Source organism: Schistocerca nitens, chromosome 5 (genome assembly GCF_023898315.1).
Source record: "Schistocerca nitens isolate TAMUIC-IGC-003100 chromosome 5, iqSchNite1.1, whole genome shotgun sequence".
In the NCBI taxonomy this organism is placed as follows: Eukaryota; Metazoa; Arthropoda; class Insecta; order Orthoptera; family Acrididae; genus Schistocerca; species Schistocerca nitens.
In genome coordinates this window covers 85,403,014-85,429,832 of record NC_064618.1, presented here as the reverse complement: position 1 = coordinate 85,429,832, position 26,819 = coordinate 85,403,014, and the positions used below count along the sequence as shown (strand labels likewise).

General features: G+C 39.1%; 1 protein-coding gene across 2 annotated transcripts in view; it reads right to left on the bottom strand.

Moving 5' to 3' along the window:
• Window positions 1-26,819, bottom strand: part of LOC126259457 (uncharacterized protein F13E9.13, mitochondrial) — a 48,051-nt gene that overhangs the window by 5,790 nt on the left and 15,442 nt on the right. For both annotated transcript variants that reach the window (XM_049956284.1, XM_049956283.1), the window contains 2 exons: window positions 18,120-18,319; window positions 2,981-3,108 (listed from right to left, as the gene is read on the bottom strand). In XM_049956284.1, coding sequence (XP_049812241.1) covers window positions 2,981-3,108; window positions 18,120-18,319 — 328 coding nt within the window. The remainder of the gene's footprint in view (window positions 1-2,980; window positions 3,109-18,119; window positions 18,320-26,819) is intronic.

Here is a 26,819-nt window from a genome sequence, read left to right as displayed (position 1 = left end):
TAAATGAATTGAGATCACTTTCAAGCTCTTATGCAATCTCTTCCTCAAAATTGATTCTGTCTCAAGGTACCACCTGATGTTAAGGATGTTGTATAGCTATCCGAGAAGGCAGCAACCTTTAAGCACCCTCCGCCACACACCGTTGGGTGGCTTGCGGAGTATAGATGTAGATGTAGATGTAGAAGAGATGAGTGTGAGTGGGCAGGACCCCACATTTCTTCTATTGTCTCTTTACTGTCCTATCTATATATCAAAGAAGCAACGTCAAAAATAAAAGAAAGGTTCAGAAGTGAGACTGTTGTCATTAGCAATGACATGGCTGACATCAGTGAAAATGAGGAGGAATTTCAGGACCTGTGTAATGAAATGAGTAGTCTATCAAGTGCAAAATACGTATTGAGAATAAACCGAAGGAAGACTAAAGTAATGGGTAGAAGAAATGAAATTAATGATAACTTTAACACCAAAATTATAACAGTACAAGTGAAAGAATACAACCTAATTCTATACCCTTCCTAATGCAAGAACTTCATTCTTGATGTTACATTCTTATTGATCACATCCTTGTCATCAATGTAGGGTCCTGACCACTCGTCTCTTACAGGGTGCCTAAAGGGCGCTTCCTTCTCGGATAGCTATACAGCAATTCAAGCAAATCACATTAATAGTTTTTATTGCAATAAAGAAAATTGACAATACTTAACTTTTTAACTTTGGATTTACGACAAATTGTCACAAGCGATGGGTAACATGCAAATAAGTCAGTGTTCTTCACTATATACAGTTTCCATGTAAGCAATGGATATGAATCACTAATAACTGCTCCACTAGTGTCCATCTTCTATTGTCCGGCCAAGGCTGGCAGGCGCGGCAGTTATATTCTCTTTGGATAGGGGCCGCTCCTGTCGTGAAGCCATCCTAGTCAGCAGGCTACTGGCTGATGTCGTCTCACAGCCTCCTCTGCTCTTGCATTCTTCATTCTCGTGCCGTCGCTTGTCGATATGCCAGAAAGGACACAGTTGAATTTGAGAAACTCAAGGCGTATTACGCACTTGTCTCCCCGAGGAACAGCCTCCGTGACTAGCTGTGCCAACTGTATTCTCTTAAACTTATAAGGCCTAGTACTTCTCTCGACTGATTCTTTGTTTTCGGAGCACAGTCCATTTCATCTCCTGTCATTACATTGGTATAATGTGTGCCGTATTGTCTTCAAATGCTTCAATCAGATCAGAACAGGCTTTCATCATATCACTCCTCAGATCAGGTGTCAACTGCCAAGGTACACACTTTGCACACAGTTTCTGATACCCTCCAAGCTTTCCACCATTTCTGTAAGCATGGTTCCCACAGTTCAGTTGAACAGCAAACTTACAGGTTGTGAATCATCTGTCTGTGCACATAATCTCATCCACTGGTTGACGGTTTAAGTCAGCAGTTCTATTTCATGATTTCACGAGGCACTGTTTGTCTTACCCCTTGTGTAAACTTCTTTGTGTACTTGTACACATTGTTCTTATCATTGGTAACATCTCTGTACATATTCTGCCTTCAGTGAACAACTGACAGCCTTCAGCCTTTCTGTGCAAAAAAAACTCGAAGACACCACTTTGTTTCGGATTGGAATAATTTGTGTAGTTTCAACAGCCTACATCTTTTACTAAAGAAGTTATGACCATTTTTTTATTGCATCCTCAAAGAAATCATGTTATCATATTTATTTGTTGACATTGGGCCTAATATATTCCCATTGTGAACTATCTGTTCAGGATCCTCAAATGTGAATGTATTTTAAAATGCAGTATTGAATTTTTCATCTTTATCTCATGCCTTCAATCTCAGTATCAAACTGATCCACAAGAGATGTGATGGAAGGTTTTGACACCTTCGTAGACTTTACATAGGTCCGGAACCAGATACAGGTTATGACAGTGAAAACTGTTGTAGCTTGCATGGATACCCCCTTCTCACTAATAGTACTAATTTTTCTTTTTCATTTCCCTACTGTTTTGTAGGGAGTGTAGCGGTTTTGTTTCCACATCATTAAGCCACGTTGGGTATCTGCTATCATTCTACACCTTGCTTTTTGCTTATTTATTTGCAGAGCAATTTATGATGTGTTTGAGCTTTAGTTACAGTTCTGCATTTGATAGATTTGAACTAACTGTTCATGTTTTAAGTGGAATCCTAGAGACTATCACTCCTACCAAACAGAAATTCTCTTCTGATCCTTTTTAATTAATGTTTTGCCTTTGGTTACCATTGTTACTTTAATAGAGCCATGATCATTAATCCCTGTCCTGCGTACAATAGACTAACTCTTAACATTCCTTCCATCTGATAGCAACCCTAGCTATCCACAAGCAGTGGATTTAGCTGAGTCAATATCTACAGTATACCCTTGACACACTGATTTTAAGTCCCATACCTAACAATCTTGCCCCATGCTTGTGGTTTTGATTTATATGTGAAGATCATGTTCATTCTGTCCTACGCGTACCTGTTACTCAGACAGGCAATAAAAGTTCTGAAAACATCATGGTCACATGACACATTGAACTGTTTGATTTATTGATGTGAGAGGTATTTTATCTCTCTAACATTGTGGGTAAAAATAACTTACCAAATACATTTTGAGCAATCCGTTTTCAATAACAACTTCATTTTCATTTAACTGATATGTGGAAATTTCTGCAGACTGCCGCCAATTCCATACAAACTTATATGTATGATGATAGTGAGAAATGTTCCCAGCAAATCTATTCTACAGAGTAAAAATGTGACTGAACAAATGTTCACGAAAGCCAATGCAGTCACAACAAGTTAACGGAACAGTTTTCTTCACTACTCAAAGCAAACTACAAAGCACCTTCTTCATTCAGGTATTTGAAAGAAACATTCAGGTCTTTTATAATTTCATACACAAACTGACTTATTTTATTCTTTAAAGATAACTTGTTGGAACCAGGAAAACTTAACTTACCTTTAAAGTGATCATCATCAACTGGTTCTCCAGTAGCAGAACCTGTTATTATGACACCATCAGACATGAAAAATTCTGCTGCTTTAATAGTCTCTTCAAGACTTATATCTGCTGTTACGGCATGAGCACTGCAGTAAAAGATGTACTTTAATAAGATTTTACACTTTTATTTGTGTAAACAGAAGTAAAATGCACTGTCAAAATTCATATAATTGTTCCAACATTAAAAAACATAGTTGTCAGTAAAATAAAATAATCAACACCAAACTAAAGCCATGCACAGCTGTGTTTCTGATCTTGATCCAGGATGAAAATGCTGCTATATTACACTATCTGAAAATTTCCAACATACAGTACAAAATCAACTGAAACTACATTACATTTTCAGATAAATGATATGGGCTGTGATGTGGAAACTTGCTCATTTTGTAAAACAGAAAGTATTGGTGATCTTAATTTAATTCTCTTTTCTCTACATAGAGGTACATTTAAAGTGGCCTCCATTCTGCTCAATGAATTTGGAGAGTCAAAATCAGAAGTTTTGGTCCACTTGAGCAGCATGTCTATGTTGCCAATAGCAGCATGAATGTTATGCATCTCACCCAGGGTCAGCGAATGACTGGTATACACCAAAGATTTAAGATAGCCGCATAAGAAAAACTTACAGGGAGGCTAAATCTGGCGACTGTGCTGGCCACTGAAGATTGCTCCTCAAAGAGATGAAACAATGTTCATGCAAGAGTGTCACTGATGTTTATGCTGTGTGAGCCATGGGGCTGTCTTGTTGGAACCATTTCCTCAAGTTTGGGAAGAAAAAAAACCCTCAATCATCTGGACATAACATTTAGAAGGGACCGTAACTGCCCTATCATTCTCTTTAAAAGCATGGGACAATAATGCCAATTTTTGATAACGCACACGAAACAGTTACATGTTCTATATTGTAGGGACTGCTCATGAAGTTCTCGGGAGATTCGTGCCACTCCAATATCACCTTTTGCTTATTCACACATCCAGACGAATGCAAATGTGCCTCATTGCTGAAGAACACAAGGGTGTCGTGAGGCAGGTTTTCAATCAAGGCTTCACATGCTTTTTTTCTCGAAACAAAATTGTGTGGATTAAATGTGCACACCACTGCCAGTTTATATGGATGAAATTTCAAGTTTTCATGAAGAGTTCGTCTCACTGTGTGATCAGAAACTGCAAGAGCAGCTACAAGTTTGTGTGCAGATTTTGTGGGGGAAGTCAAAATTGCCAGCCTTACTTTTTCAAAGTTTTCTGGTGCCCTCGTGTTTCTTGGAGGTCCTGTTTTCTTTTTATACACACTGCCAGTGCCCATATACATGTCTACTCACTTTTCTATATGCTACCAGTACACATAACCATGACCACCCGCATAATAATCGAGTTTCAATCAGGAACACAGCCAGCATGCATGATATTAAACTGTTCCCTGAATGCACACTGGGTTGTGCTGACCGAATGACCATTTGAAAAGTAAGTCGCCATGGTGAACACACACCCCTCTCTCACCCACTGCATAATCACAACTAAACTAACCTTCAAAAAATGTTAGGCCCCACCCTTTCAAATGCTGTCAACACCACACAACAATGAATAACAACCACTGTGTGGTGCGCATTTCAAATAAGAAATTTCCAGTGTTGCACCCTGTACGAAGCATATTACCAGTCATTATTATTTATCATCATTTTTCAAATCAATCTGTTTTTGGGATCTTCTGATGTTGTTTATGATTGGAAATAATATGACAAATTCCTTAAATCTGTCAGGGCAGAAGTTCAGGTGCCAAGTGTCTCAAGGAACTCTCTTCTTTCAGATTTTAAAACTTGTTTCATCTTTTTACTAACCTTATTATGTCTCGATAGTACACCTGTGTTATGTTGCACTCAGGTTTTATTATTATATGTTAAAATTAGCAGGAGCTCGGATATTAGTTTAATTACATTTTCGTATTCATGTCTGAAAAATCACCACCCCATTTAGTGGCTGGGAAATATAGAAGTAAGAAAATCAAAAATATCAAAATATACCATAAAGATAATACGGTGAGTTACTGACAGGCACGACAAAAAGACACTTATACATTAGCTTTCAGCCAAAGCCTTTATCAGAAAAGGAAACACAGACACACACACACGCAAGCAAGCAAGCAAGCACATCTCACACACCCATGACCGTCATCTTCAGCAGCTCAAACTTGCACGCCGGTTCGAGCTACCGGACATGGTGGTCATGTGTACGTGGGGTGCACTGGTCCAAGCTGCTGGAAATGGCAACCATGTGTGTGTGAAATGTGCATGCTTGTGTGAATGAATGTGTGTGTGTGTGTGTGTGTTCCAACTCATCATGTCATCTTTTCCAGGTATTGTTGATATTCCAGTCTGGAGTTCCCATTGTTCTCAGGTTGTATCACACCACTCTTCCATTACTGTAGGTTAGGTAAGCCAATTAGAGTGGTAGAACCACTGCAGCTGCCAAAAAGTTGCATTTTTTGCCCTTAGTGTTTCACGGCTTTGTCACAGACTGTGACATTACTGTAAGGTAACATGTTTCTGTTGTGGCGTAACAAGCTAGCTACGCCACACTGAGAAGTAGCCGAAAGGGCACGCGTCAACTCACGCCGTCTTGCGTGAGGTCTGAAACAGGATACTTATGAATGCTATAAAGATAAGAACAGAGCTTAGGTTTACTTAACTTTAATTTCCTTGTGGTACATATCTCTTGATAATACAAGTGAGACTCTCTCCAGATATGGTTAATGGCGCCTTGCTAGGTCGTAGCCATGGACTTAGCTGAAGGCTATTCTAACTGTCTCTCGGCAATTGAGAGAAAGGCTTCGTACGTGTAGTCGCTAGCAATGTCGTCCGTACAACTGGGGCGAGTGCTAGTCCGTCTCTCTAGACCTGCCGTGTGGTGGCGCTCGGTCTGCGATCACACAGTGGCGACACGCGGGTCCGACATGTACTAATGGACCGCGGCCGATTTAAAGCTACCACCTAGCAAGTGTGGTGTCTAGCGGTGACACCACAGTTTCCATTGTTAGCACATGAGGTTGTAAATTTCACTGTTACTGTACAGTATTCACACTATATCAATGGTAGTAGCTTTATATTTAAAACGTTTGTGGGTAAAAGTGAATGTGTTTTCTAAATTTTGCTTGTGTTCTGCTCACTGCGAACATACATAAAGTTACACCTGCACTGCAGTGCTTCAATATGGCTGCAGAACAATCATCCTCTGTAAAAACAATTGTTCAAAGCTGATGTCCTGTTGGATGATGACCACATTGGTATAGCAATTTCAAAATCACCTCTGTTGATATAAAAAATTTTCGTATATTGTCTTTCCATTTCAGCTGCATATGACAGCAATATTCTGTTGAATTTCATTCATCTTCACGTTTTTGTATGGACGATGTTATCATTTTTGTAACTTTTTGTTTACTTCCCCCTCTGATCAGGGTTTTTGTATACTAAGCGTAGTCTCACCTAGCCAGAAACACAATGCCATTCAACATGGGAGCAATACTCGTATACAAGTTGAAAAAGTAAATGGAGACTTAGTGTAAGTCTCCTCTAAGCAGATGTGGAGAACTATCTGAAGTCCAAACATCGCTTCTGACCTTGGTTGTTACTCCTACTTCTATAATCGAGGAACACATCTCTCTTATGCGTCTATAACATCACTGTTATTACCAACTTCTGCTTCTTACTGTATGTCATTTCTTTGTCGCCAAACACAGCCCCCCCCCCTCTCTCTCTCTCTCTCTCTCTCTCTCTCTCTCTCTCTCTCTCTCACACACACACACACACACAAAGTATTTTTTTTATTATTATTTTTTTTATTTTTTATTTTCCTTCTTGAACGCTGCTGGAAAACACTTGACACAACAATAGGATATCCACCCTGATCATCATACACCTCAAAAGCAGTCTCTCTCTCTCTCTCTAGTATTCTCTTCCTAGCCAGTATTCTGCATACCACCCGCAGTCTCCACTCCTGTCTAACAAACTCATCCTAGCCTCTTTCCTTAACTTCCCAATCTCAGCACATTTCACACACACACACACACACACACACACACACACACACACACACACACACACACACACACACACTACCAGAACTAGTCATAACCAAACAACTCACAGTCCCAGCCCCAGTTTGGTCATAAAATTACCAGAATCTCTCTCAACTCTGAAGACTTTAATTCTAACAAAATGTCTAACATTCAGCCCCACTTATAAATTTAACTATTCTACCCCAGTTAAAAATCTTCTTCCATTTACCCTGCAAATGTCTCTTGCTTACACTGTACCAAACCACAAGCAGCTTAGTGATCTTTATCTATGCTGGGTACAGTTCCAACCCTACGAATCCTCACCCTACTCCCCAAAGCTATGCTCTGGAGGTATTCCAGAGATTCTTCAGTTCAGCACTGCATCACAGTCATTCCAGAGAAGCATCTCTGAAACCTATAACCTAACTATATCTGACTTTTGTGACATGAAAACAAACTGCTCTATTATCATCATTCCAGATGACAAATGTTCCACAGTAGTGGTACTTGAGCACAGATAGGAAATATGTGGCAGAGGAGCTGTATCTAAACTCAGACACATTGACGCACAAAAATGTTCACCGTGACCTCATTTTCTGTATCCCAACCGAGCTGCATAAAATTGTCAATACCCTAAACTCCTGACAAGATCTCAGAGCTGACTCTGTAGAACACCCAGCCCCTCCCATCTGAAACCTTCCCTGTTACCAATAAGACACCCGCTCTTTATGCTGACACGTGCATATAGCTCCACTGCACTTGAAACCTATCTCCCCAGTGCCCACTTGCACTCTTTATAAGAGATACTACCATCATCATCTATGCCATTGGTTATGCTTTTGTCCTGTTTCATTTCAGAAGTCCATTTCTCACTGTGGTCTTTACAAACATCTTTTTTTCCTATCAGTCTCTTGTTTTGGTCATTCATTGCCCATTCAAAGGACATGGTTGAGCCATTTTTGGCTTTTGACATTAAAAAATACCTAACAAATAACATACATCTACCACTTTTAGAATCACATAAATATATCTCCAGCTCCTTTTCACCTAAAATCTTCTCTGATAATTGTCATGAAACAGCTACCAACATCAACAACAAAGACACGTGACCTCTGCCCCCTTGTTACCTAATATCATGCAGGCCTTGAATTAAGATCATTGTTCTGTAATATCCTTCCAACACTTCTAGAGTTGCCTGGATTTACCGTCCTAACCTTCATAATATCTTTGTCCAACTCTATGACATTCTCAGACCATGGTTCTCATTGTAAAACTTTTTCCATGCTCTCATCCACTACCACCTATTCCAACCCACTACTAGCAAAACATACATTAAAGTTAGAGCCACATGCAAAGGCAATTAAGTCATTTAACAGCTCATGTGTAAATACCCCCATCTTACTCACATGAACAGACAAATGGTTCACAATGTGAGCATCCAACATGCAGTTAAAGTGCATGCTGTACAGCTTGATTTAAGAGACTCAAGTGCCTGCTGTACTGCATAAACCATTTGGATCCTCTCACCCAGCATCAATATTCCTGACTTCTCCAGATGAGTATGTGCCCTCCAACGTATCCTATCATTTAACCAACCTGCTGGACTCAATCTACATTAGTCTACATTTCCCTTATTTTCTCCTTGAGTGTTCATTACAGTTTTTTTAATTACTATATCATAAATTCTAGTCCATTAATATCTAATAAGAAATCCTAATATAAAATCAGTGTTATCAGCAGATAATTGAGACATAACCATGAATGGCAGTTATTTGGCTTGAACTACATGGTGCTTGGGTATGGCATTTCATGGGACTACCTCTGCTTATTTCATGTGCATGTTGCGATCCCAGTGGCAAAACAGATGCTACCAGCATAATTCGACAAACTTATAATATCTATGCTGGCTGATGAAACCTTAGTGGTATCACTGTCTCAGCTGGTAATGTCACCTGATTGGTCTGTTCCACTACCCCTGCCTAGGCATCACGGGAGGTGGGGGAGAGGGGGGAGTGAGGTGACATGACAGGGCGAAAGGTGTCAAGCCTACTGCTCTGCACATCTGCCTTCTGGATGTGTCTAGGTGCTTCATTCTGTTGGTGTGGACTCACGGTTGACTGTGGTCAAAGAACATGCATCCACTTCCATGAGAGGCTATAGCTGCTTGTGGGAGACCTTCCCTCAGCACTGTACTAGAGAACAATAGTGAGGATGGACCTTACATCAACACAAGTAAGGCACAGATGGAGTGGCCTATGCCAGCTGGTACAATGAGCAACAATCGTAGATGGCGGCTGGATGGGTGCTGTCTCTCAGGTGTCCTGGGTGTATGCTCTGCACGGTGTCATGGCTCAAAGTGATTCCTGAGGCAGATTATGTGGTCATGACACCCTGCATCCATCAGGGTGTGCAGCTCAACGTGTGGCACCAGACGCAGGAACCTAATCAACAATACTGGTTGGTGCACACTCTTTGGGCTCACTGAGCCAGGCACAGGAGATCAACAGCATGCAGTGCCCAAACCCATTGCAGCTGTTCTACTGAGATGCTGCCATTCACTAAGGTAGACTGCTAGGTGGCGAAGAAGCTTGTCAGGGCAGAAGAGTCAAGTGAGTAACATGTGTTTAGTAGTGTCAAGAGCTGAGACAGTGTCACAAGAAATAACTTGCAGAGAATAATGAACTGAGAGGATCAATGAAAAAAGATGTAGAATATGTGCATATGAAGATAAAGCAGTGTAGCAAAGTGTGAGGCCTTAAGGCTCCTCCGGAACAAGAGCTGAGGTGGAAGATGTATCCTGTGACTACTTATCACTCACCCCTCTGAATCAGTGCTAGGATATGACATAAAGAAAAAACATTATTCAATGTATTATGAGTGATAAGGATAATTAACACAGATTTCAGGTGTAGGGAGGTAAGATTTGAGATTCATGTCTGAACCAGTGTGGAGCATTCAGAGGAATACCAAGTAGGTTCCTGTCTTGTGGAGATCATTTAAAAGTTCATGAATAGCAGAGACCCAAGGATGAGTCAGTGTGTAATTTGCAGTTGTCTTCAAATTACTGAAGACTCACTGCACAGGATAATATTTCTGGCAGTTTTGGGTTGAACGTGGGTGAAAAATGTGTGTATTGCTACTAATATTGCCTTGTAGATGCTGCATACAGTGGAAGGGGATGGTTGTACATAAACATATTTGTCAATAAATGCTTATCCAATTTTTTAGTCAACCTTGGCACCATCAATATATATTGGACTAAAGGTTGTGTAGTCATAGAGGACCAAATACAACGTACAACAATGAATATTGATCTCTGATGCTACAGTGGAAATTAATTCATATTACAGGATGAGGAAAAGGCTACAGATGGAGCTCTCATCTGCGGGGTACACTGGCAGGCAAGTTATCATGGGGGCGAAGAACAGTTCCCATTGCATGTCTTTTAGACCAACCACTGCTGTTCACCCTGTTTCCAAATGATTCATAAGAAGATAGATGTTGGGTTTTTGGAAAATTGTCATATAACAGGGGTGTTCTGACCTAAAATAAATTCTACCCACATAATTATTTAATAGTTGTTGGTGGCATATCTTTAAAGGTGTAACATCTGCTTCAACAGGAAGACATTTAATAGGGCTTATGTGTAAAGCTCCAATCCCAAGGCGGACTCACCCACGTTGCACAGGATCTAATAGGTCTAAAACATAAGGAGCTGATGCCCCATAAGCAACACATTCATAATGTTATCAAGTTACCAAACAACTGGTAAAATTTTACTCCTCCTGAAAAAATGTTTCCAATGAATTATTTGATGTTTAATTTCCCCCATACCGTCTTTAGCAACTTTATGTGAGGTAACCATGTCAATTTCCGATTAAACAGAGTCCTAAAAAATTGAAGTCCTAACACTTAGTGAGTGTTCAAAGACATGAATTAATAATTTGGGAGTTCACAAAACACCTGCCCCATAAAAACTCATTTAATTGTGAAATCATGGCTAGTTGGTAGGCAGTCAAGTTTAAGTTATGTTATCAATGTTAGTCAGAGTCTTGAACCTATTCTGGATTCATTGTTTTGGATTTTTTGTTAGCGGTGCTCCTGAAGCATCATGTGGCAGATAAAGACTGCCTTATAATGAAACTGTATTATCGCAAGTAGCCACAGACTCTACAGTGCCATTCGTCACACCATGGAGCACCTCTGTGACAAAGATCCATGACGGTGGTCAACGCTGAACTAAGAGTGTTGAATGAAGTAAAGGAAGATACCGTCAATAGCCTTGGAACAGTTCAGTCATGCCTGTATTACTAACAAATTGTAACTTGAGTTGTGAATTCAAGTCCGTTTGTAATAAAACCAGATAATATTCCCAAACAACTGAATAGTTCTTCTTTGTAAAAAGGAATTTTCAGAAAGAACTTCTGGAAAAAGAGGAAGTTGTGCCAGCTGAATGTAAAAGTGGGCGTCAAGACAGCAGAACACACACATCTTCCAGCCATTGACTACCCAGGTATAATTCATAGTGTGGTTGGTGGATAGATTTTTGCAAAACCCGTGATTTTGGGCCCTTTCACCATGTCACCTGCATAGCCATTTGAAGATGTCTGCTGAATGTAACAACATAGAACTATAGCACAAACAGAAGTTGTCATACAAGGCCAAAGATATATTGGGTCCCGCAACAGTGGCAATGTAGTTTATGGCAACTGCAAAGAGAGTAGCACTCAAAACTGAACCCTGTGGAACCTCGTTTTACTGTACATGTTGATTACAAATGGCCATAGCAACTCTAACTAGAAAATAATGATGGAATAAGACGTTTTTGATTAATCTTGATAGATTGCGTTAGAAGCCCCACCCACATAATGGAACTAAGATACTGTGCAACAACATTATGTCAGTAACCATTTTTTAATTGAGAAAAATCACTACCAGACTTCATCAAAGCACAAAGGTCTCTCTGACGGCAGACCCTAGTCATAAAGATAGTAAATTGTAGATGTGCACCTTTGACATTCACTTTAAAATGTTGAAAGCAAATTTCTTGTTTCCAGACACAAAGAAGTTTGTCATTGACCATCTGTTTCAGGAGGCTGCACAGGTTTACCATTGAACTAATTGGTCTGAGCTGTCTATATTTCAAAGAGAGGTTTTCACAGGATTCCAATATCTGTCCATTTGGGTGGAAAAAACTCTTTCTTAACAAATCTTGTGAGCACCATCAAGATAGTTTTCTTGCAATAGTCACTAAGCTGATGAAGTATTTGGTTGTATATGGTGCCTAGACCCGGGGCAGTTATCTTTGCATTGTCCAGTGCACTGTTGAATTCCCAGTCTGTAAAAGGGGTGTTACAAGTGTTAAAAGTCATGAAAATTTAATTTTGAGTAAAAGCTGAGCGAAAATTTTTTGAACTTGATATTTCGAGGCTGTGCATCACTAGGTTATTTGACTATGTCAAAAGGATTAGTACAAAGTACTCATCGGTGAAGCCTCCAGGTATTCCAGCCGGGAAAGAATGTGTGCTGATAGGTCAGAGTTTTGCACACACATGGACATCTGCTGTCTGTGTATTCATTAAAAAGTTAAATGTGCAGGGCCCATGATGATCTAGGCTACGATAAAGGATTTTTGCAATAATATACATCATAGTTGTAGAAGTATAACAGTATTGACCAACTTATTCTTTGGTATAACAAATAAAATAACTAGCAAACATGATGTCAGATGCAATCACATGTGTCATCATCTTGTCTTCAGTCAAGTTCATGTTCAATAGGCTCCGTATACAATGAAGAGTATAACAATATTGACCAACTTATTCTTTGGTATAACAAACAAGCAAAATGATGTTAGATGCAATCACATGTATTCATCATCTCGACTTTAGTCAAGTTTATGTTCAGTAGGCTCCATATACACTGAAGAGCCAAAGAAACTGAAATAGGCATGCATATTCAAATACAGAGATATGCAAACAGGCAAAATACGGTCCTGCATTCAGCAATGCCTATAGATTATCAAGATTTAAGCGAGTTTGAATGTGGTGTTACAGTTGGCACATAGCGACGACATGGGGATTTTCCCATACGACCATTTCACCAGTGTACCACGAATGTCAGGAATCCGGTAAAACATCAAATCTCCGACATTGCTGCATCCGGAGAAAGATCGTCCAAGAACAGGACCAATGACGACTGAAGAGAATTGTTCAATGTGACAGAAGTCCAACCCTTCCCCCAATTGCTGCAGATTTCAATGCTGGGCCATCAACAAGTGTTAACGTGCAAACCGTTCAGCAAATCGTCATCAATACAGGCTTTCGGAGCCAAAGGCCCACTCGTGCACGCTTGATGACTGCATGACACAAAGCTTTATGCCTTGCCTGGACCTGTAAACACTGAAATTGGACTGTTGTTGACTGGAAACATATTGCCTTGTCAGACGAGTCTCATTTCAAATTATATCGAGCAGACGGATGTGTACTGATATGGAGACAATTTCATAAACCCATGGACCCTGCATGTCAGCAGGGGACTGTTCGAGCTGGTGGAGGCTCATTTAAATGTGTTACATAAAAAGCAGACCATCACCTCCAAGAAGGACCACAATATCCAATTGAATGTCCCCCCCCCCCCCGTACTCCCACACTGGGTGGGTGCAGTATGATGATAGCATTTTTTTCATATATTTCTACATTTATCATTGAATGCTTGCTGCACTGATTATGCTACTTCAAATGATTGTGCAGTGTGGGCAGTGTTGTGGACGGCTGGATCTGGGGAGGTCAAGGCCTTGCTGAAATTCACAGTAAGGAGCTATATGAATCACAGCATCCCTGATGAGCAAGTCTGTAAGAAACCTTACACTCATTGCAAACATAAGTACATTGCGACTAAGCCCCTGGCGGTTGCTAACCCGTGATGTGTATGACCGACTGACCTTTTTAGCATACTGGTTAAAGTGCAATTGAGCTACCACAATATGAGTTTACTGACTATGGTTCTGGATTAACAAATCACAAATACCATCACTTTCGGCACTACTGGGGTCAGGGAGTGGCTGTAACTTCTGGACCATTTCAGGTAATGACCACAACAGCACACGCTTAGCGTTAGGATGTACAATATTACAAACTGAGAGTAATTACAGAAACCATGTAAATATGTATCACAAGTCTCCTCAGACACATCAGCATTTTCAAATGACACCTGGGGGAGCCTTTCGTGTCCTGTAGTGAATGACAGCAGAACTGCAACCAACCCCAGATCTCAAATTTTCAAAGAAAATGTGAGAATGTCAAATTGCCTTGAGCTAGCATAAACAATCCAATAACATTCTTTGCAAAATCTAAATACACACGCAGGGTTATTATTGGAAGACAGCTAAGGTAGAAAATATTAAAGTTCATAAATGGCAGTGATCTGGTGTGAGCAGTGTGGTGCTCATGTATTTAATGGGACTGACTCTGTCCATTTCGCTGACTTGCTGTGGTCCTACTGGGTGGAATGGGTACTACCTGCAGTTGCTGACAAGCTTACAATATCTTTACCAGCCACCAAGTCCATATTAGCATCAGTGTTTGGCAGGAATACAAAAACTGATACACTATCTTTGACCTCCGGCTCTCTCCAATAACCTTTCCTCTCAACTCTGTTTAAGAAAATGTGGGTCTCCTAGAATTGCAACTGAAGGTGAATGACTCTTTCCAACTATTTCCTCTTTTCTGCCCTGAAGAAGGATTGTCACATTTCAAAAGTTAGGTGTCCAGTTGTTACCTTTATTTTCTGATCTGAGGCTGTAGAGGGAGTTGCACCTTCTGATGATAAATAATGACTGGTCCTTATCTCTCTTCAAGTGTCCACAGGGCATTAAAAAAATCACCCAGTTCACAAGATGGTATCTTCTACACGAGTTAACATAGAAACATGGCGTTCAGTTTCAACTTGCACATTAAAACTAAAAATTTACAATGGTGCCACTTGTAAGTTGCCAATCCATGTGGTTGCTGGAAGGGTTTCCATGATGCAGCAATCTTGCTCGCTCACTCAGTCATTCGTTCTGTGCCCAATGTAAGTCAAGTTAAGAAGGTAACAATACAGGGAATAAAAGTATATTGTGTTCTCCATTTCAACAGGAGAATTCAGTTACAACTGTGCACTGTGATTTTCATTGAGAAAATGGCAGTTGAAAGTACTGTATTTCAAGACACTGGTTGTTTATGTTAAGGTAATTCCAAAAGTCACCCCTATGAGATCATTCAAGACAGAGTGCATTTAACAGTTTTGTACACAGTGCACAGAAGTCTACCCATCATGCCAGCTGATAGTTGAACTGGTATACATGTGTGTGTCTGTCCTGTATTGCGCTGACATTCATGTCTCAAACCACACAGGGTTTAATTACTATAAACCCTTCATGATGGTGAGAAACAACAATTTGTAGAGTCTTTGAATTCTTTCTGGGTATGCATACATAAGATGACAAATTCCTTTTATGTTCTATGTAAAGTTTTGCCTCATTTAACTGATGTTGAAATAATACATGTTAGGAGAAAGCTAATTTGTTCATTAAAAAAGGCTGTGATGAAAGACATTACTCATCAAAGAACATTTTTCTAACCATGTGAATGCATTGAAACTTCCACAAAGTATAAGTTGTGAATGAAACATAGGTGAAATGAAAGACAGGAGTACGTTCATTTCTGATTTTGCTGCCATGTTATCTTTCCTTGTTGGGATCTCATGCTGAGCAAATGATAGTTAGGTGACCTTGTAACATTTCTGCCTAAATAATTACCTATTAAGCTATACTTTTTCGAGTTCATTACTTAATGAGAACAACCTTCCTGTCTCCTTATTACATGCCTAATTTGAATTTTATTTTTTAACATTTTACAGCAGCCAGATAGAAAAGTTGGAGATGGATTGTTCAGAGGTCAATAACCAAGCACTATCTGTGTTCATTCATTAACCATTTCACTTTCCAAATTAAGAACCTCCCTGAAATATTTTATCCAATCGCTTCCCTTTTCATAAATAACATTTTACTATGAGAATTGTGTGGATCTGATCAGTCTCCGCTTCAAAACAATGACACCTGCCAGTCTACTCTAAGGCTTGTTATAGTCCATACTGTGAAAGAAAGTAAATGATGATGGACACCTACAGGTAATAAATTTAGTAAATTGTGCCATATGACACTCTCACAAAGTTAAATGTCCACCACCAATGTGGGTTCCTTCCATGTTGCAGCAATGTAAAGATAACTTATTTTATTGTCTGCTAACCCATGCTGTCTCTTGAGACAAAATCAGTTGAGCCATCTGATTGATATACAGGGAGGAATCGCCACACTACACTTAATTTAAATGGAAAAGTGAACTGTCACAGTGTATTAACACAGCATCACATATCATAATCAAGCATGAGAAGCCCCCCGCCCCCTCCCCCAAAGCTTCATGTGTTTTGTGCCATTTCCAGAGTAAAAGATTTAAGGTCAATTCTTTGTGGAAAACACATTTACAGGAATGATGTACCTGGATATGTTGGAGATTTGGTTTTTTCCACGATTGCAAGAACATGCCAAAAACGTCATTTTTCAACAAGATAGAGCACCACCATACTGACAACTGCTTGTAAGTGCACTTCTTAATAATAGTGATCTCATGGTGGATTGGCCATAAGAGACACATGAATTTTACATTGCACCACTGGCCCCCAGAGTCACAAGATCTCAGAGCATGTGATTTTTTTATTTTGTGAGGATTTGTGATTCCACACCACATTTATATCTTCATTCTTTAGTAGTTGTAGTAGTCTTGAGAAATTCTGTCATTTAGAAATAACCTGTACTCTCTCAGCAAAGAGTTTTACTATCCCTGGTAAATTTCCAAGTGGTACAATTATTCATCCCAATACCATGACAACAACAACAGTGAACTCCATGTTGTAAGCCTCTGACTGCATAATTCTTATCAGACATATGAAATAATTTTTTCAAACATTGTCCTTAGGAGAACAGCAATAAATAAAATTATATTAAAATTATTTCAGCAACAGTCTAGATCACATGTAAGTTGCATATATTAATCCATATACAACTTACATCCAATCTAGACTGTTTTACTTGCTCTCCACGAGGTTGTATTTATTAGGAATTACACAAACTGCACTATACATAATTAACTTTCCAAAAATTACCTACACCAACAAACTAAAGCCTACTAGCTCATGAAATTTTCCAGATGCACTACACATGGCAGGCAATGCATTTCAATCAGTGTTATTTTCTCTGTGTTCAACTGTTTTATCTCACACTACCACAACAACTGATGGCAGAAAAAAATGTATTCCCCGTTTTCAGCTGCTACATTGGTATGTGATCGAGACAGACAACTCTCGCTTACAATAAACTGTAGTGGACTGACAAGGCAGCCAGTCCACAGTGACGGGTAACCGAAAGGCACGCGTACACACACGCCGACTGGCGTTAAGTCTGAAATAGGATACGTGATGAAAGCTATAAAGAAAAGAACGGAGCTTCTCGTATACTTAACTTTAATTCATTGTGGTACATTTCTTTTGATAATACAAGTGAGACTCTCTCCAGATATGGTTAATGCGCCTTGCTAGGTCGTAGCCATGGACTTAGCTGAAGGCTATTCTAACTGTCTCTCGGCAATTGAGAGAAAGGCTTCGTAAGTGTGGTCACTAGCAATGTCGTCCGTACAACTGGGCGAGTGCTAGTCCGTCTCTCTAGACCTGCCGTGTGGTGGCGCTCGGTCTACGATCACACAGTGGCGACACGCGGGTCCGACGTGTACTAATGGACGGCGGCCGATTTAAAGCTACCACCTAGCAAGTGTGGTGTCTAGTGGTGACACCACATAAACATATCCTGAATCTGTCACACATATTTCCTTCTTGCATAATGCATATCCTGCCATCCAGTGGAAGTGTAGGAAACTTACTTTTTGGAAAACTTAGCCCCTTCTTGTTCCATCAATTTCTGTGGAAGGAAACTATCATTTACGAAAAATGCAAAAATACCTGTGCTTCTTCTTCACATCTGCAAATATCAAAACTTGATCTGCTGAAAGCTTTTTGCGGTATCTGAGCAGTGTTCCAGCACTGGCATCTGTAAACCCTTCATCAGCTATATGGCTGAAGACAAATCCTTCAGCTCGGATGAATTGTAACCCAGCAGCAAGGCTGATGGCTATGGCTTCTTTATTTCCTCCAGCCAATACCTGACACAAGAGAAACTCTAATATTATTTCTTACTGGATTAAAGTATTTAAAAACGAGAGAGAAATGATTTATTAATAGCAAATTAATCTTACAATCAAATCATTTAGTGCAGGATAAAAAGAAATTTACAGCACTGAAAATTTAAGAATCAGGAAGACATAAGCTCCTTGGTCCCTTTAATTTGCTCGTAAAAAATACACAATATCTAATGCTTTTCCTGTTATACAGAGTGATGCAGCTGTCCCTACCGATGTTGTTTTATACAAACCACAATGTTTATCTGGCCTTCATAAACCACATGCGAGATTTTCATATTCTCTAACTTCATCTACATCTACATGGAAACAGTGCAAATCACACTTAAGTGCCTGGCAAAGGGCTCATCAAACCACCTTCACAATAATTCTATATTACTAATCTCAAACAGCACACAGAAAAAACAAATCCCTATATCTTCCCGTGTGAGCTCTGATTTCCCTTATTTTATTGTGATGATCATTTCTCCCTATGTAGGTCAGCATCAACAAAACATTTTCGCATTCGGAGGAGAAAGTTGGTGATTGAAATTACTATGTTACGTGAGAAGATTCCGCTACAATGAAAAGCGCCTTTGTTTTGATGATGTCCATCCCATATCCTGTAGAATGTCGGTGACACACTCTCCCCTATTTTGCAATAATACAAAACATGCTGCCCTTCTTTCAACTTTCTGGTAAGGATCCCAGACTGCACTGCAGTACTCCAAAAGAAGACGGGCAAGATCAGCGTAAGCAGTCTCTTTAGTAGATGTGTTACATTTTCTAAGTGTTCTGCCAGTAAAACACAGTTTTTGGTTTGCCTTCTCCACAACATTTTCTATATGTTTGTTCCAATTTCGGTTGTTCATAATTGTAATTCCTAGGTACTTAGTTGAATTTATGGCCTTTAGATTTGACTGGTTTATCACGTGACCAGAGCTTAGTGGATTCCTTTTAGCACTCATGTAAGACCTCGCACTTTTCATTATTTAGGGTCAATTGCCAATTTTCGCACCATACAGATATCTTGTCTAAATCGTTTTGCAATTTGTTTTGATCTTCTGATGACTGTACTAGACAATAAATGGCAGCATCGTCTGCAAACAACCTAAGACAGCTCAGATTGTCTGCTAAATCATTTATATAGATAAGGAACAGCGGAGGTCCTATAAAACTACTAGATATCGCTTCTATTTCACTCGGTGGCTTTCCATTAATTACTACAAATTGTGACCTCTGTGACAGGAAATCACGAATCCATTCACATAACTGAGACAATATTCTACAGGCACACATTTCACTACAAGCCGCTTGTGTGATACAGTGTCAAAAACTTTCTGAAAATCCAGAAATATGGAATCAACTTGAAATCCCTTGTCAACAGTGCTCAACACTTCATGTGTGTAAAGAGCGAGTTGTGTTTTACAAGAACGATGATTTATAAATCCGTGTTGACTGTGTATCAATAGACAGTTCTCTTCGAGGTAATTCATTATGTTTGAACATAATATAGGCTCCAAAATCATGTTTTATATCAGTATTAATGATATGGGTCTGTAATTTAGTGGATTACTCCTACTACCTTTCTTGAATATTGGCGTGACTTATGCAGTTTTCCAGTCTTTGGGTAGAGATCGTTTTTTGAGCGAGCGGTTGTATGTGATTGTTAAGTATGGAGATATTGCATCAGCCTACTCTGAAAGGAGCCTAATTGGTATACACACTTGCTACACTATTAGTCCTACAGAAAAAAATTAACAGGATGTTTTTGTAGGAAATTTAATGTAGTTAAATTTTGCACTGAGACACATTTTTACTTGAGGCCATGGTTTTCAAGTAATGCAAGAAAAACATACAAAAAGAGACCCTCAGAATCACCCACACTTAGCCCCCAGTGGTCTGGATTTTTACTATGTTGTTCATGGCACTCTCTCCTACCAGTATACAAAAATTTGCCACTGCACGAATTATTTCCCACATTCAACCGTTTTTGGTCTTCATTGACTGGCCTTATTACACAACCAGCTTAGTTGAGCACTTAAAAATTGTAAAATTGATGTTTGTGTAAATGTTACCTAACAGTTTTGTATATTTTAACAGCATAAAATAAATGATTTCATTGCTGTATTCGTCAGGCTGTCTGAGTATGAAACTACTATGCTTGTAAGTGTTATGGTTAACATTTACAAAATCATTTTTCTTTCCTTACCCTCACATTCAAGTTAAAATTAATAATGTAAATGAAATAGCCAACTACATTGGTGGTGTGGCAGCCAAGTCAATAGAGGCCAAAAGAGGTTAAATATCAGGAATAGTTTCTGTAAGCGAAAATTTTTGTACAGTGGTAGGATGGAATGCCACGAACAACATACTAGAAATCAAGACTGGCGAAGGAAGAGTGAGGGGATGGAGGCGTATTTGAATGTCACCTTTGTACGTTTTTCTTAAACAGCTCGATAACCGTACAAAATTTAAGTACATTAAATTTCCTACAAAAAAGTCTTGTTCATTATTTATTTATTATTGTTTGTATGTAGAGTGTTAGAAAATATGAAAATATCGCGTGTAGTTTATGAAGGCCAGATATACAATAGCAGGTTGCACAAAATGACGGCAGTAGGTGTAGCTGAACAACCTTTATAATCCAGCTGTCATTTATCTACTACTCTTTCTCCATATTGTTGTAAGTATACTAAATTTTTCTACAATGGTTGGACAAAAATATGGAAAAACCACAAGAAACATATGCTTGCACATAAATGCAGATGCTAGCCAATCCTACTGGTTGCACTGTTTTATTTGACCATAAACAGCACCTGTGCAATGTCTTCAGTATCTTACAAGTCTCAGTCATTGTCAGAACAGTGTTCAGTGTAGTTGTGAGTGTGTTATTTCAGAGCTAAGTGACTTTGAATCCAGGCAAATTGTTGGTGCCCATACCGTGGGTGCTTCCATAACAAAGGGAGCTGAAGTGCTTGCTTGTTTTAAGCTGCACCATATCAAAGATCCATACTGCATACAAGGAAAGCGAAAAATCATAACCTGCTAACTCCCAACAACAACAAAAGTGCGTGTAGAGGGATCGTGACAGATACTCACTGAAGACGATTGCAATGAAAAATAAGAGAATAATAGCTGCAAAAGTCACTGCAGAACCAAATGTCACACTCATGAACTCTGTCAACATCAGAGCAACACGAAGGAAGTTCCATAAGCTCCCATAAGGGAACTGAAGCTAGGTGGAATCCCAAAACCGCTCATCAGTGATGTAAACGCTCGTAACAGGAAAGCATGGTGTTGAAACCATAAAACCTGGACTATAGACTACGCAAGAAAGACATTTGGTCAGATGAGTCTTGTTTCACACTGTTTCCAACTTCTGAACAAGTTTACGTCTCAAGAGGGAAATAAGGTGGGGTGTTTGATGATGATTTGGGCAGCCATATCATGGTATTCCATTGGCCCCATGGTTATTCTGCAAGAATGCATTCTGCCACGAATTATGTGACTATTTTAGCTGATTGAGTCCATCCCATGGTACAATGTTTGTTGCCCAATGGTGACTCTGAACTCCAAGATTACAGGGCTTCTTTTCACACAGCTTGCATCATCTGGGACTGGTTTTGTGAGTGTGAGGATATATTGTTGCCTCTTCCCTGGCTGCCACAGTCACAAGATCTCAATATTATTGAGCCTTTGTGGTTTACTTTGCACAAAAAGGTGCATGATCGCTGTCCACCTCCATCATCGTTACCTGAGCTTGCCCTGTTTTCCAGGAAAAATAGTATAAGACTCCACTAAAAACCATACAGGACCTGTATTGATCTATTTTGAGATGACTGGAAGTTGTTTAAATACCAACAGGTTTCCTACTCCGTATCAGACATGGTCATGTGTTGTGTTTTTTCGTTTCTGTATTTTTGTCCAGTTCTTGTAGATACTATCACACTGGACGGAAGATTATTACAAATAACATTATTTCATAGATGATCAGCAGAGATTTTGAATTCCAGAATTTGGATTATTCATGGAAAAGAACAACTAATAATTAAAGATTATAATTTATTTATGAATTTATAGAAGTTTTAACTCTTGGATCAGTCAGGATCTTATTAAAGAACTGCACTAGAATACAAAATTTAGCTGCAAAATATATTCCAGGATGCAAAGTCAACTCCTACATTGTTTTGTATGTTTTATCGAAAGGAAAATTTACTTGAGATCACTATAAAATTATGAGACAGAAGTGCTGGTCATTTCTTACCTTCAGGGGTTGATCGAAAGACATAACAATATAAGAAACTGTTCTAGCTTTTGGAACTATTAGTTCCTTTCTTGGGAAGGAAAGAAGAATATGTTGCAGAAAGTAAAATAAATATAAGGTGAAAGGGACCCTTGTAGTGAAGACAAGGGGAGACAAAGATCAGCTATGTTGATTAATGTTTATATGTTGTAACTACTAATAATTAAATCAAAGTAAACACCTGTTATCAGTGATGATGCCAGTTTAATGTGGCATAAGTGGAAGAAGGCCGAAAGCTTGCAAGAAACCTCTGCATAACACATCCCCACCAACTTTCTATAACATGGTCATTATAATGTGTATCAAGAAACATGGCACTGTAGTAGAAACACAGCGGTCATATCCAGGACTGGGGACCAAATGCCATTTAACTTCCCAATACTTTATTTTTGAAGAAACACTTCAAAAATTTTTTTTAATTAAAATTATGTGAACATCATGAAAACCGGTGCATGAACATCAGTTTTTTAAAGAGTTTTTTATTTCTTTATTTATGATAGTTAAAAAGTTAAAAAGTTAAATTTTATTAAGTTAATGTGCAAAGGTGATAAAAATAAAGATGTTTGGTATTTATACATGGTATTTTCTTTAAATTATGTCCTAATTTGTAAATAACATAATTTCTTGTTGGAAATGTGTGCCCAACCCACTCCCACCATGCTCCTTGCTTGTCGCCACCGATACCAACTCAACTATATCAACACCACTATGGACATTTCCTCAGCAATGCTCACCTGATTCCAAACCTATGACATCCTTCCTGCTTACTTTAATGAACATCATGCTTACCAACAACTATTTTATCTTAGTGGGCAGACATACAAATAAATCAAGGATGCAGCCATGGGAACTAGGATGGTGCCCTTCCTATGGCAACCATTTCATGGGTCACTTGGAGGGGGCTTCCCTGGGATCCATAAGCCTTCAGTCCGTGGTTTTGTTTAGATACATCAATCACATCTTTGCCACATTGATTCATGGTGAGGCTGATCTGTTAAAATTCTTGGAATCTCTAAATACATTCTCTCAGTTACAAACAACAGCACTTCCATTTTGACAGATGCCATCCTTTCTGTGTAAAATGTTCCCTCCCTTACAGCCTTGGCATTCGAGGCAAACATATTTGTTCAGATGCTGACTCTTTACAGCAGTATACCGCTGTTCTCACCTGACCTTCACTGGACTTAATTACCCCACCAACCAAGTTCAAAAGCAGATTTTCTGAACCATCACATCCAATCCTAGTACTGCTGACCCCGCCCCCCTCAAAAAAAAACGAACCAACTTAGGAGCAAACCAATGGTCAGTCAGTATTTCCCTGGTCTGGAATGTATTAATCAGGCCATGTATCAACAAGGCCATGTCTTCCTAAAATCATGCCCTGAAATGAGATCCATTCTGTCTGAGGTTTTGCCCACCACACCTAGAATAGCTTTTCTTTACCCTCCACATCTCCACAATACCTTTGTCAGACCATATGATCCATAATTTATGCTATATTATCAATTGGACTAATGTTCCAAATGATTCAATTTTTCCTCTTTCTTGACATACTGCACCCTTCGTCCTACCCTATCGTTCCTACCCCTTAGCAAGACTTGTTCTGTGCACCCTCCTACCACCACCTATACCAGCCCTGTAACTTGCAAAATATTAACTATCAAAGGGAGAGCCACCTGTGAAATGCCACATGTCATATACCATAAAATGAGGTGAATCCAATCAAAAATGGCAGTTTTTCAAAATTTCGTCCATTTACTGTCGTGATATGGAAATAAAAATTCAGTATGTTAATTTCACAACCTTCATAATGATATATTCGTGTATTACATTATTTTTGGTTTATAATTGCAGATATTATTTTAAGTTAATAGTTGATCAGTTTCACATCCTCAGTTGGAGCGAATCCGATCACCATTGTATTTTGTATGCAGGAATGGAATCAGACTTCCAATGTAGTGAATCTGATCACTATTTTGATTTTTAAAAAATATATTGCTGTATTTGCAACAAAATTTTACAATTTCTAGGTTAAAAAATTTTTACATGCACATTAAACTTGAGATTTTTGCTAAAAAACACTTGCATTCACATAATTTGGCAAACAAATATTAATTTTCAATTATTGTATGTCATAATCAGTGTGAAAAGTATTTACTTAATGTCACTATCATCTATCCCTTCAAAAATAAAATTGTCCCACCTTCTATGTTCTGCAACAACTCCTCTATTCTTCCTTTTCCAGTCACCTAGTACATTTCTCCAAGAGAGTTTTAAAGGTCTAAAAAAAAGGCCACATCAACTGGCTGACATAAATGAGTAGAAGTAGGTGGTAGAAGCACAAATTTAATGTTCCGTTCCTGGCACAGTTTAATAATGTTATATGACAGATGACTCAAGAGATTGTCACCTATAATCACTTCAGGCTCCTCTAATTGTCTGGCATAAGGCAAGACAATTCCAACAAACTATGATTCAAACATTGTTAGGTCAAACCAACCACTTTGATTCCTATTATAACCTGCACCAGTTATGCACCCTTCAGTCCCAGCATCGTAGAGGTGTTTTGGCCTATAAACTGTATATGGTGGGAGGACTGAGCCGTTGGCAGCTGCTGCTATCATCACACTGATACTTGACTTAGAACTATCCACTATCCTTTCAGGATTACTTTCACTTGTCCAGGATCATCACGAAAGGTTGTCTCGTCATAGTTTATAATGTTGAAGGGAGGAACACCACTCAAGGTCATTTCAAGGTTTTTAAAATATTTAGTCACTGTTTCTCAGGTAACTGCTGCCTTTTCCCTCTTCACAGTTTCACACACACTAACTGTTAGATCTTTATTTCTTTTCAGAAAATATTTTACCCACTCATGCACAGGTCGACTGTCACAAAATCTTTTTTCAATCCTCCCTGCTTGATTGAGATATGTCTATACATCATTATTCCTCAAAGGAAACCCCCATTTTGCACAACACAATAATCCTCCAATCAGTTTTTTTCCTCACTATTGGTTAACGCTGGTTGTCCGCCTATTTTGTATTTGTAGCTTTCGTTGAGTTTGTCATTTAATGTGGTATATGGAACTGCGTATTTCTCTGAAGCTTTCCGGATGCTTAACTTCCCTGATTTAACGGCTTGCACCGCATTTAGAAGAAATTATGGTTTGTAGTTAGATTTCTGTGTTTGTCCCACAACCTTTTGGTATACCCGCATGATTGGATTCACCCTACAAAAATGCAGTTTTGTAATTAGGCCTACTTAGTGACTAAGCAGTATTAGCAATGAACAAAAAAATGAAACTGCATCACTTAGGATGTTCATATGCAAGCAATAATATTGCAACTTACCAGTTACACTTCGGAAGTAACCAGCAGAATTTTTCGCACTGTTGTATTGACTACACCAGTGTAGCACAAGGATCACACACCTACTGACAAAGTGATTTGCTGGTTGTGTGCACTCCAACATGCCATTGTTATTGATAGATTAGGCAAGAATTCATTGCAATGGTCAGCTGCAATGCAATTGTTAAAATGCTAAGCTCAGTTATCCAAATGTGGAGAAACTGGTAAATGATTGGATTGACACCACCTAATTTGATTCACCTCATTTCACGGTACCAGCTGTTATGTAAAAACTGTTTGGCTTTTTACATTGGCAAGGCAACCATCAAGTTATCAGTTAGGGTGAATGGACACAGGCAGAGGTTGTATACTGGCTACACACAATGCCCTGCTGCAGAGCACACTCTACGACACAATAATCATGATCTCAGTGCCTGTTTCACCATACGTGCTATCTGGATTCTTTCCCCAGACACCAGTTTCTCAGAATTCCTCACATAGGAACTGGCACTATAACATGTCCTTGGTTCTTGCCACCCACCTGGCCTTAATTTATGTTAATTTCTTCAGTCTCAACATTTCTTCACAGTAACTACTCCTTTCTTTCCATTTTGTTTTCTATCTCTCTCATTTTCTGACCTGTCTTTTTGTCACCCCCTCCCCCTTCCATCTCTATAACATACAGGCCACTTAGCTTTATGCTCCTATTAACTGGAGTGCAATGTTTTGGCAGTAATCCCTGGCTTGCATATTACCCTATCTTCCATCTTTAAGCTCTCAGGTTTTTAAATCTCATCTGCAGCAGTCCCCAACAATCAGTCTTTCCTTC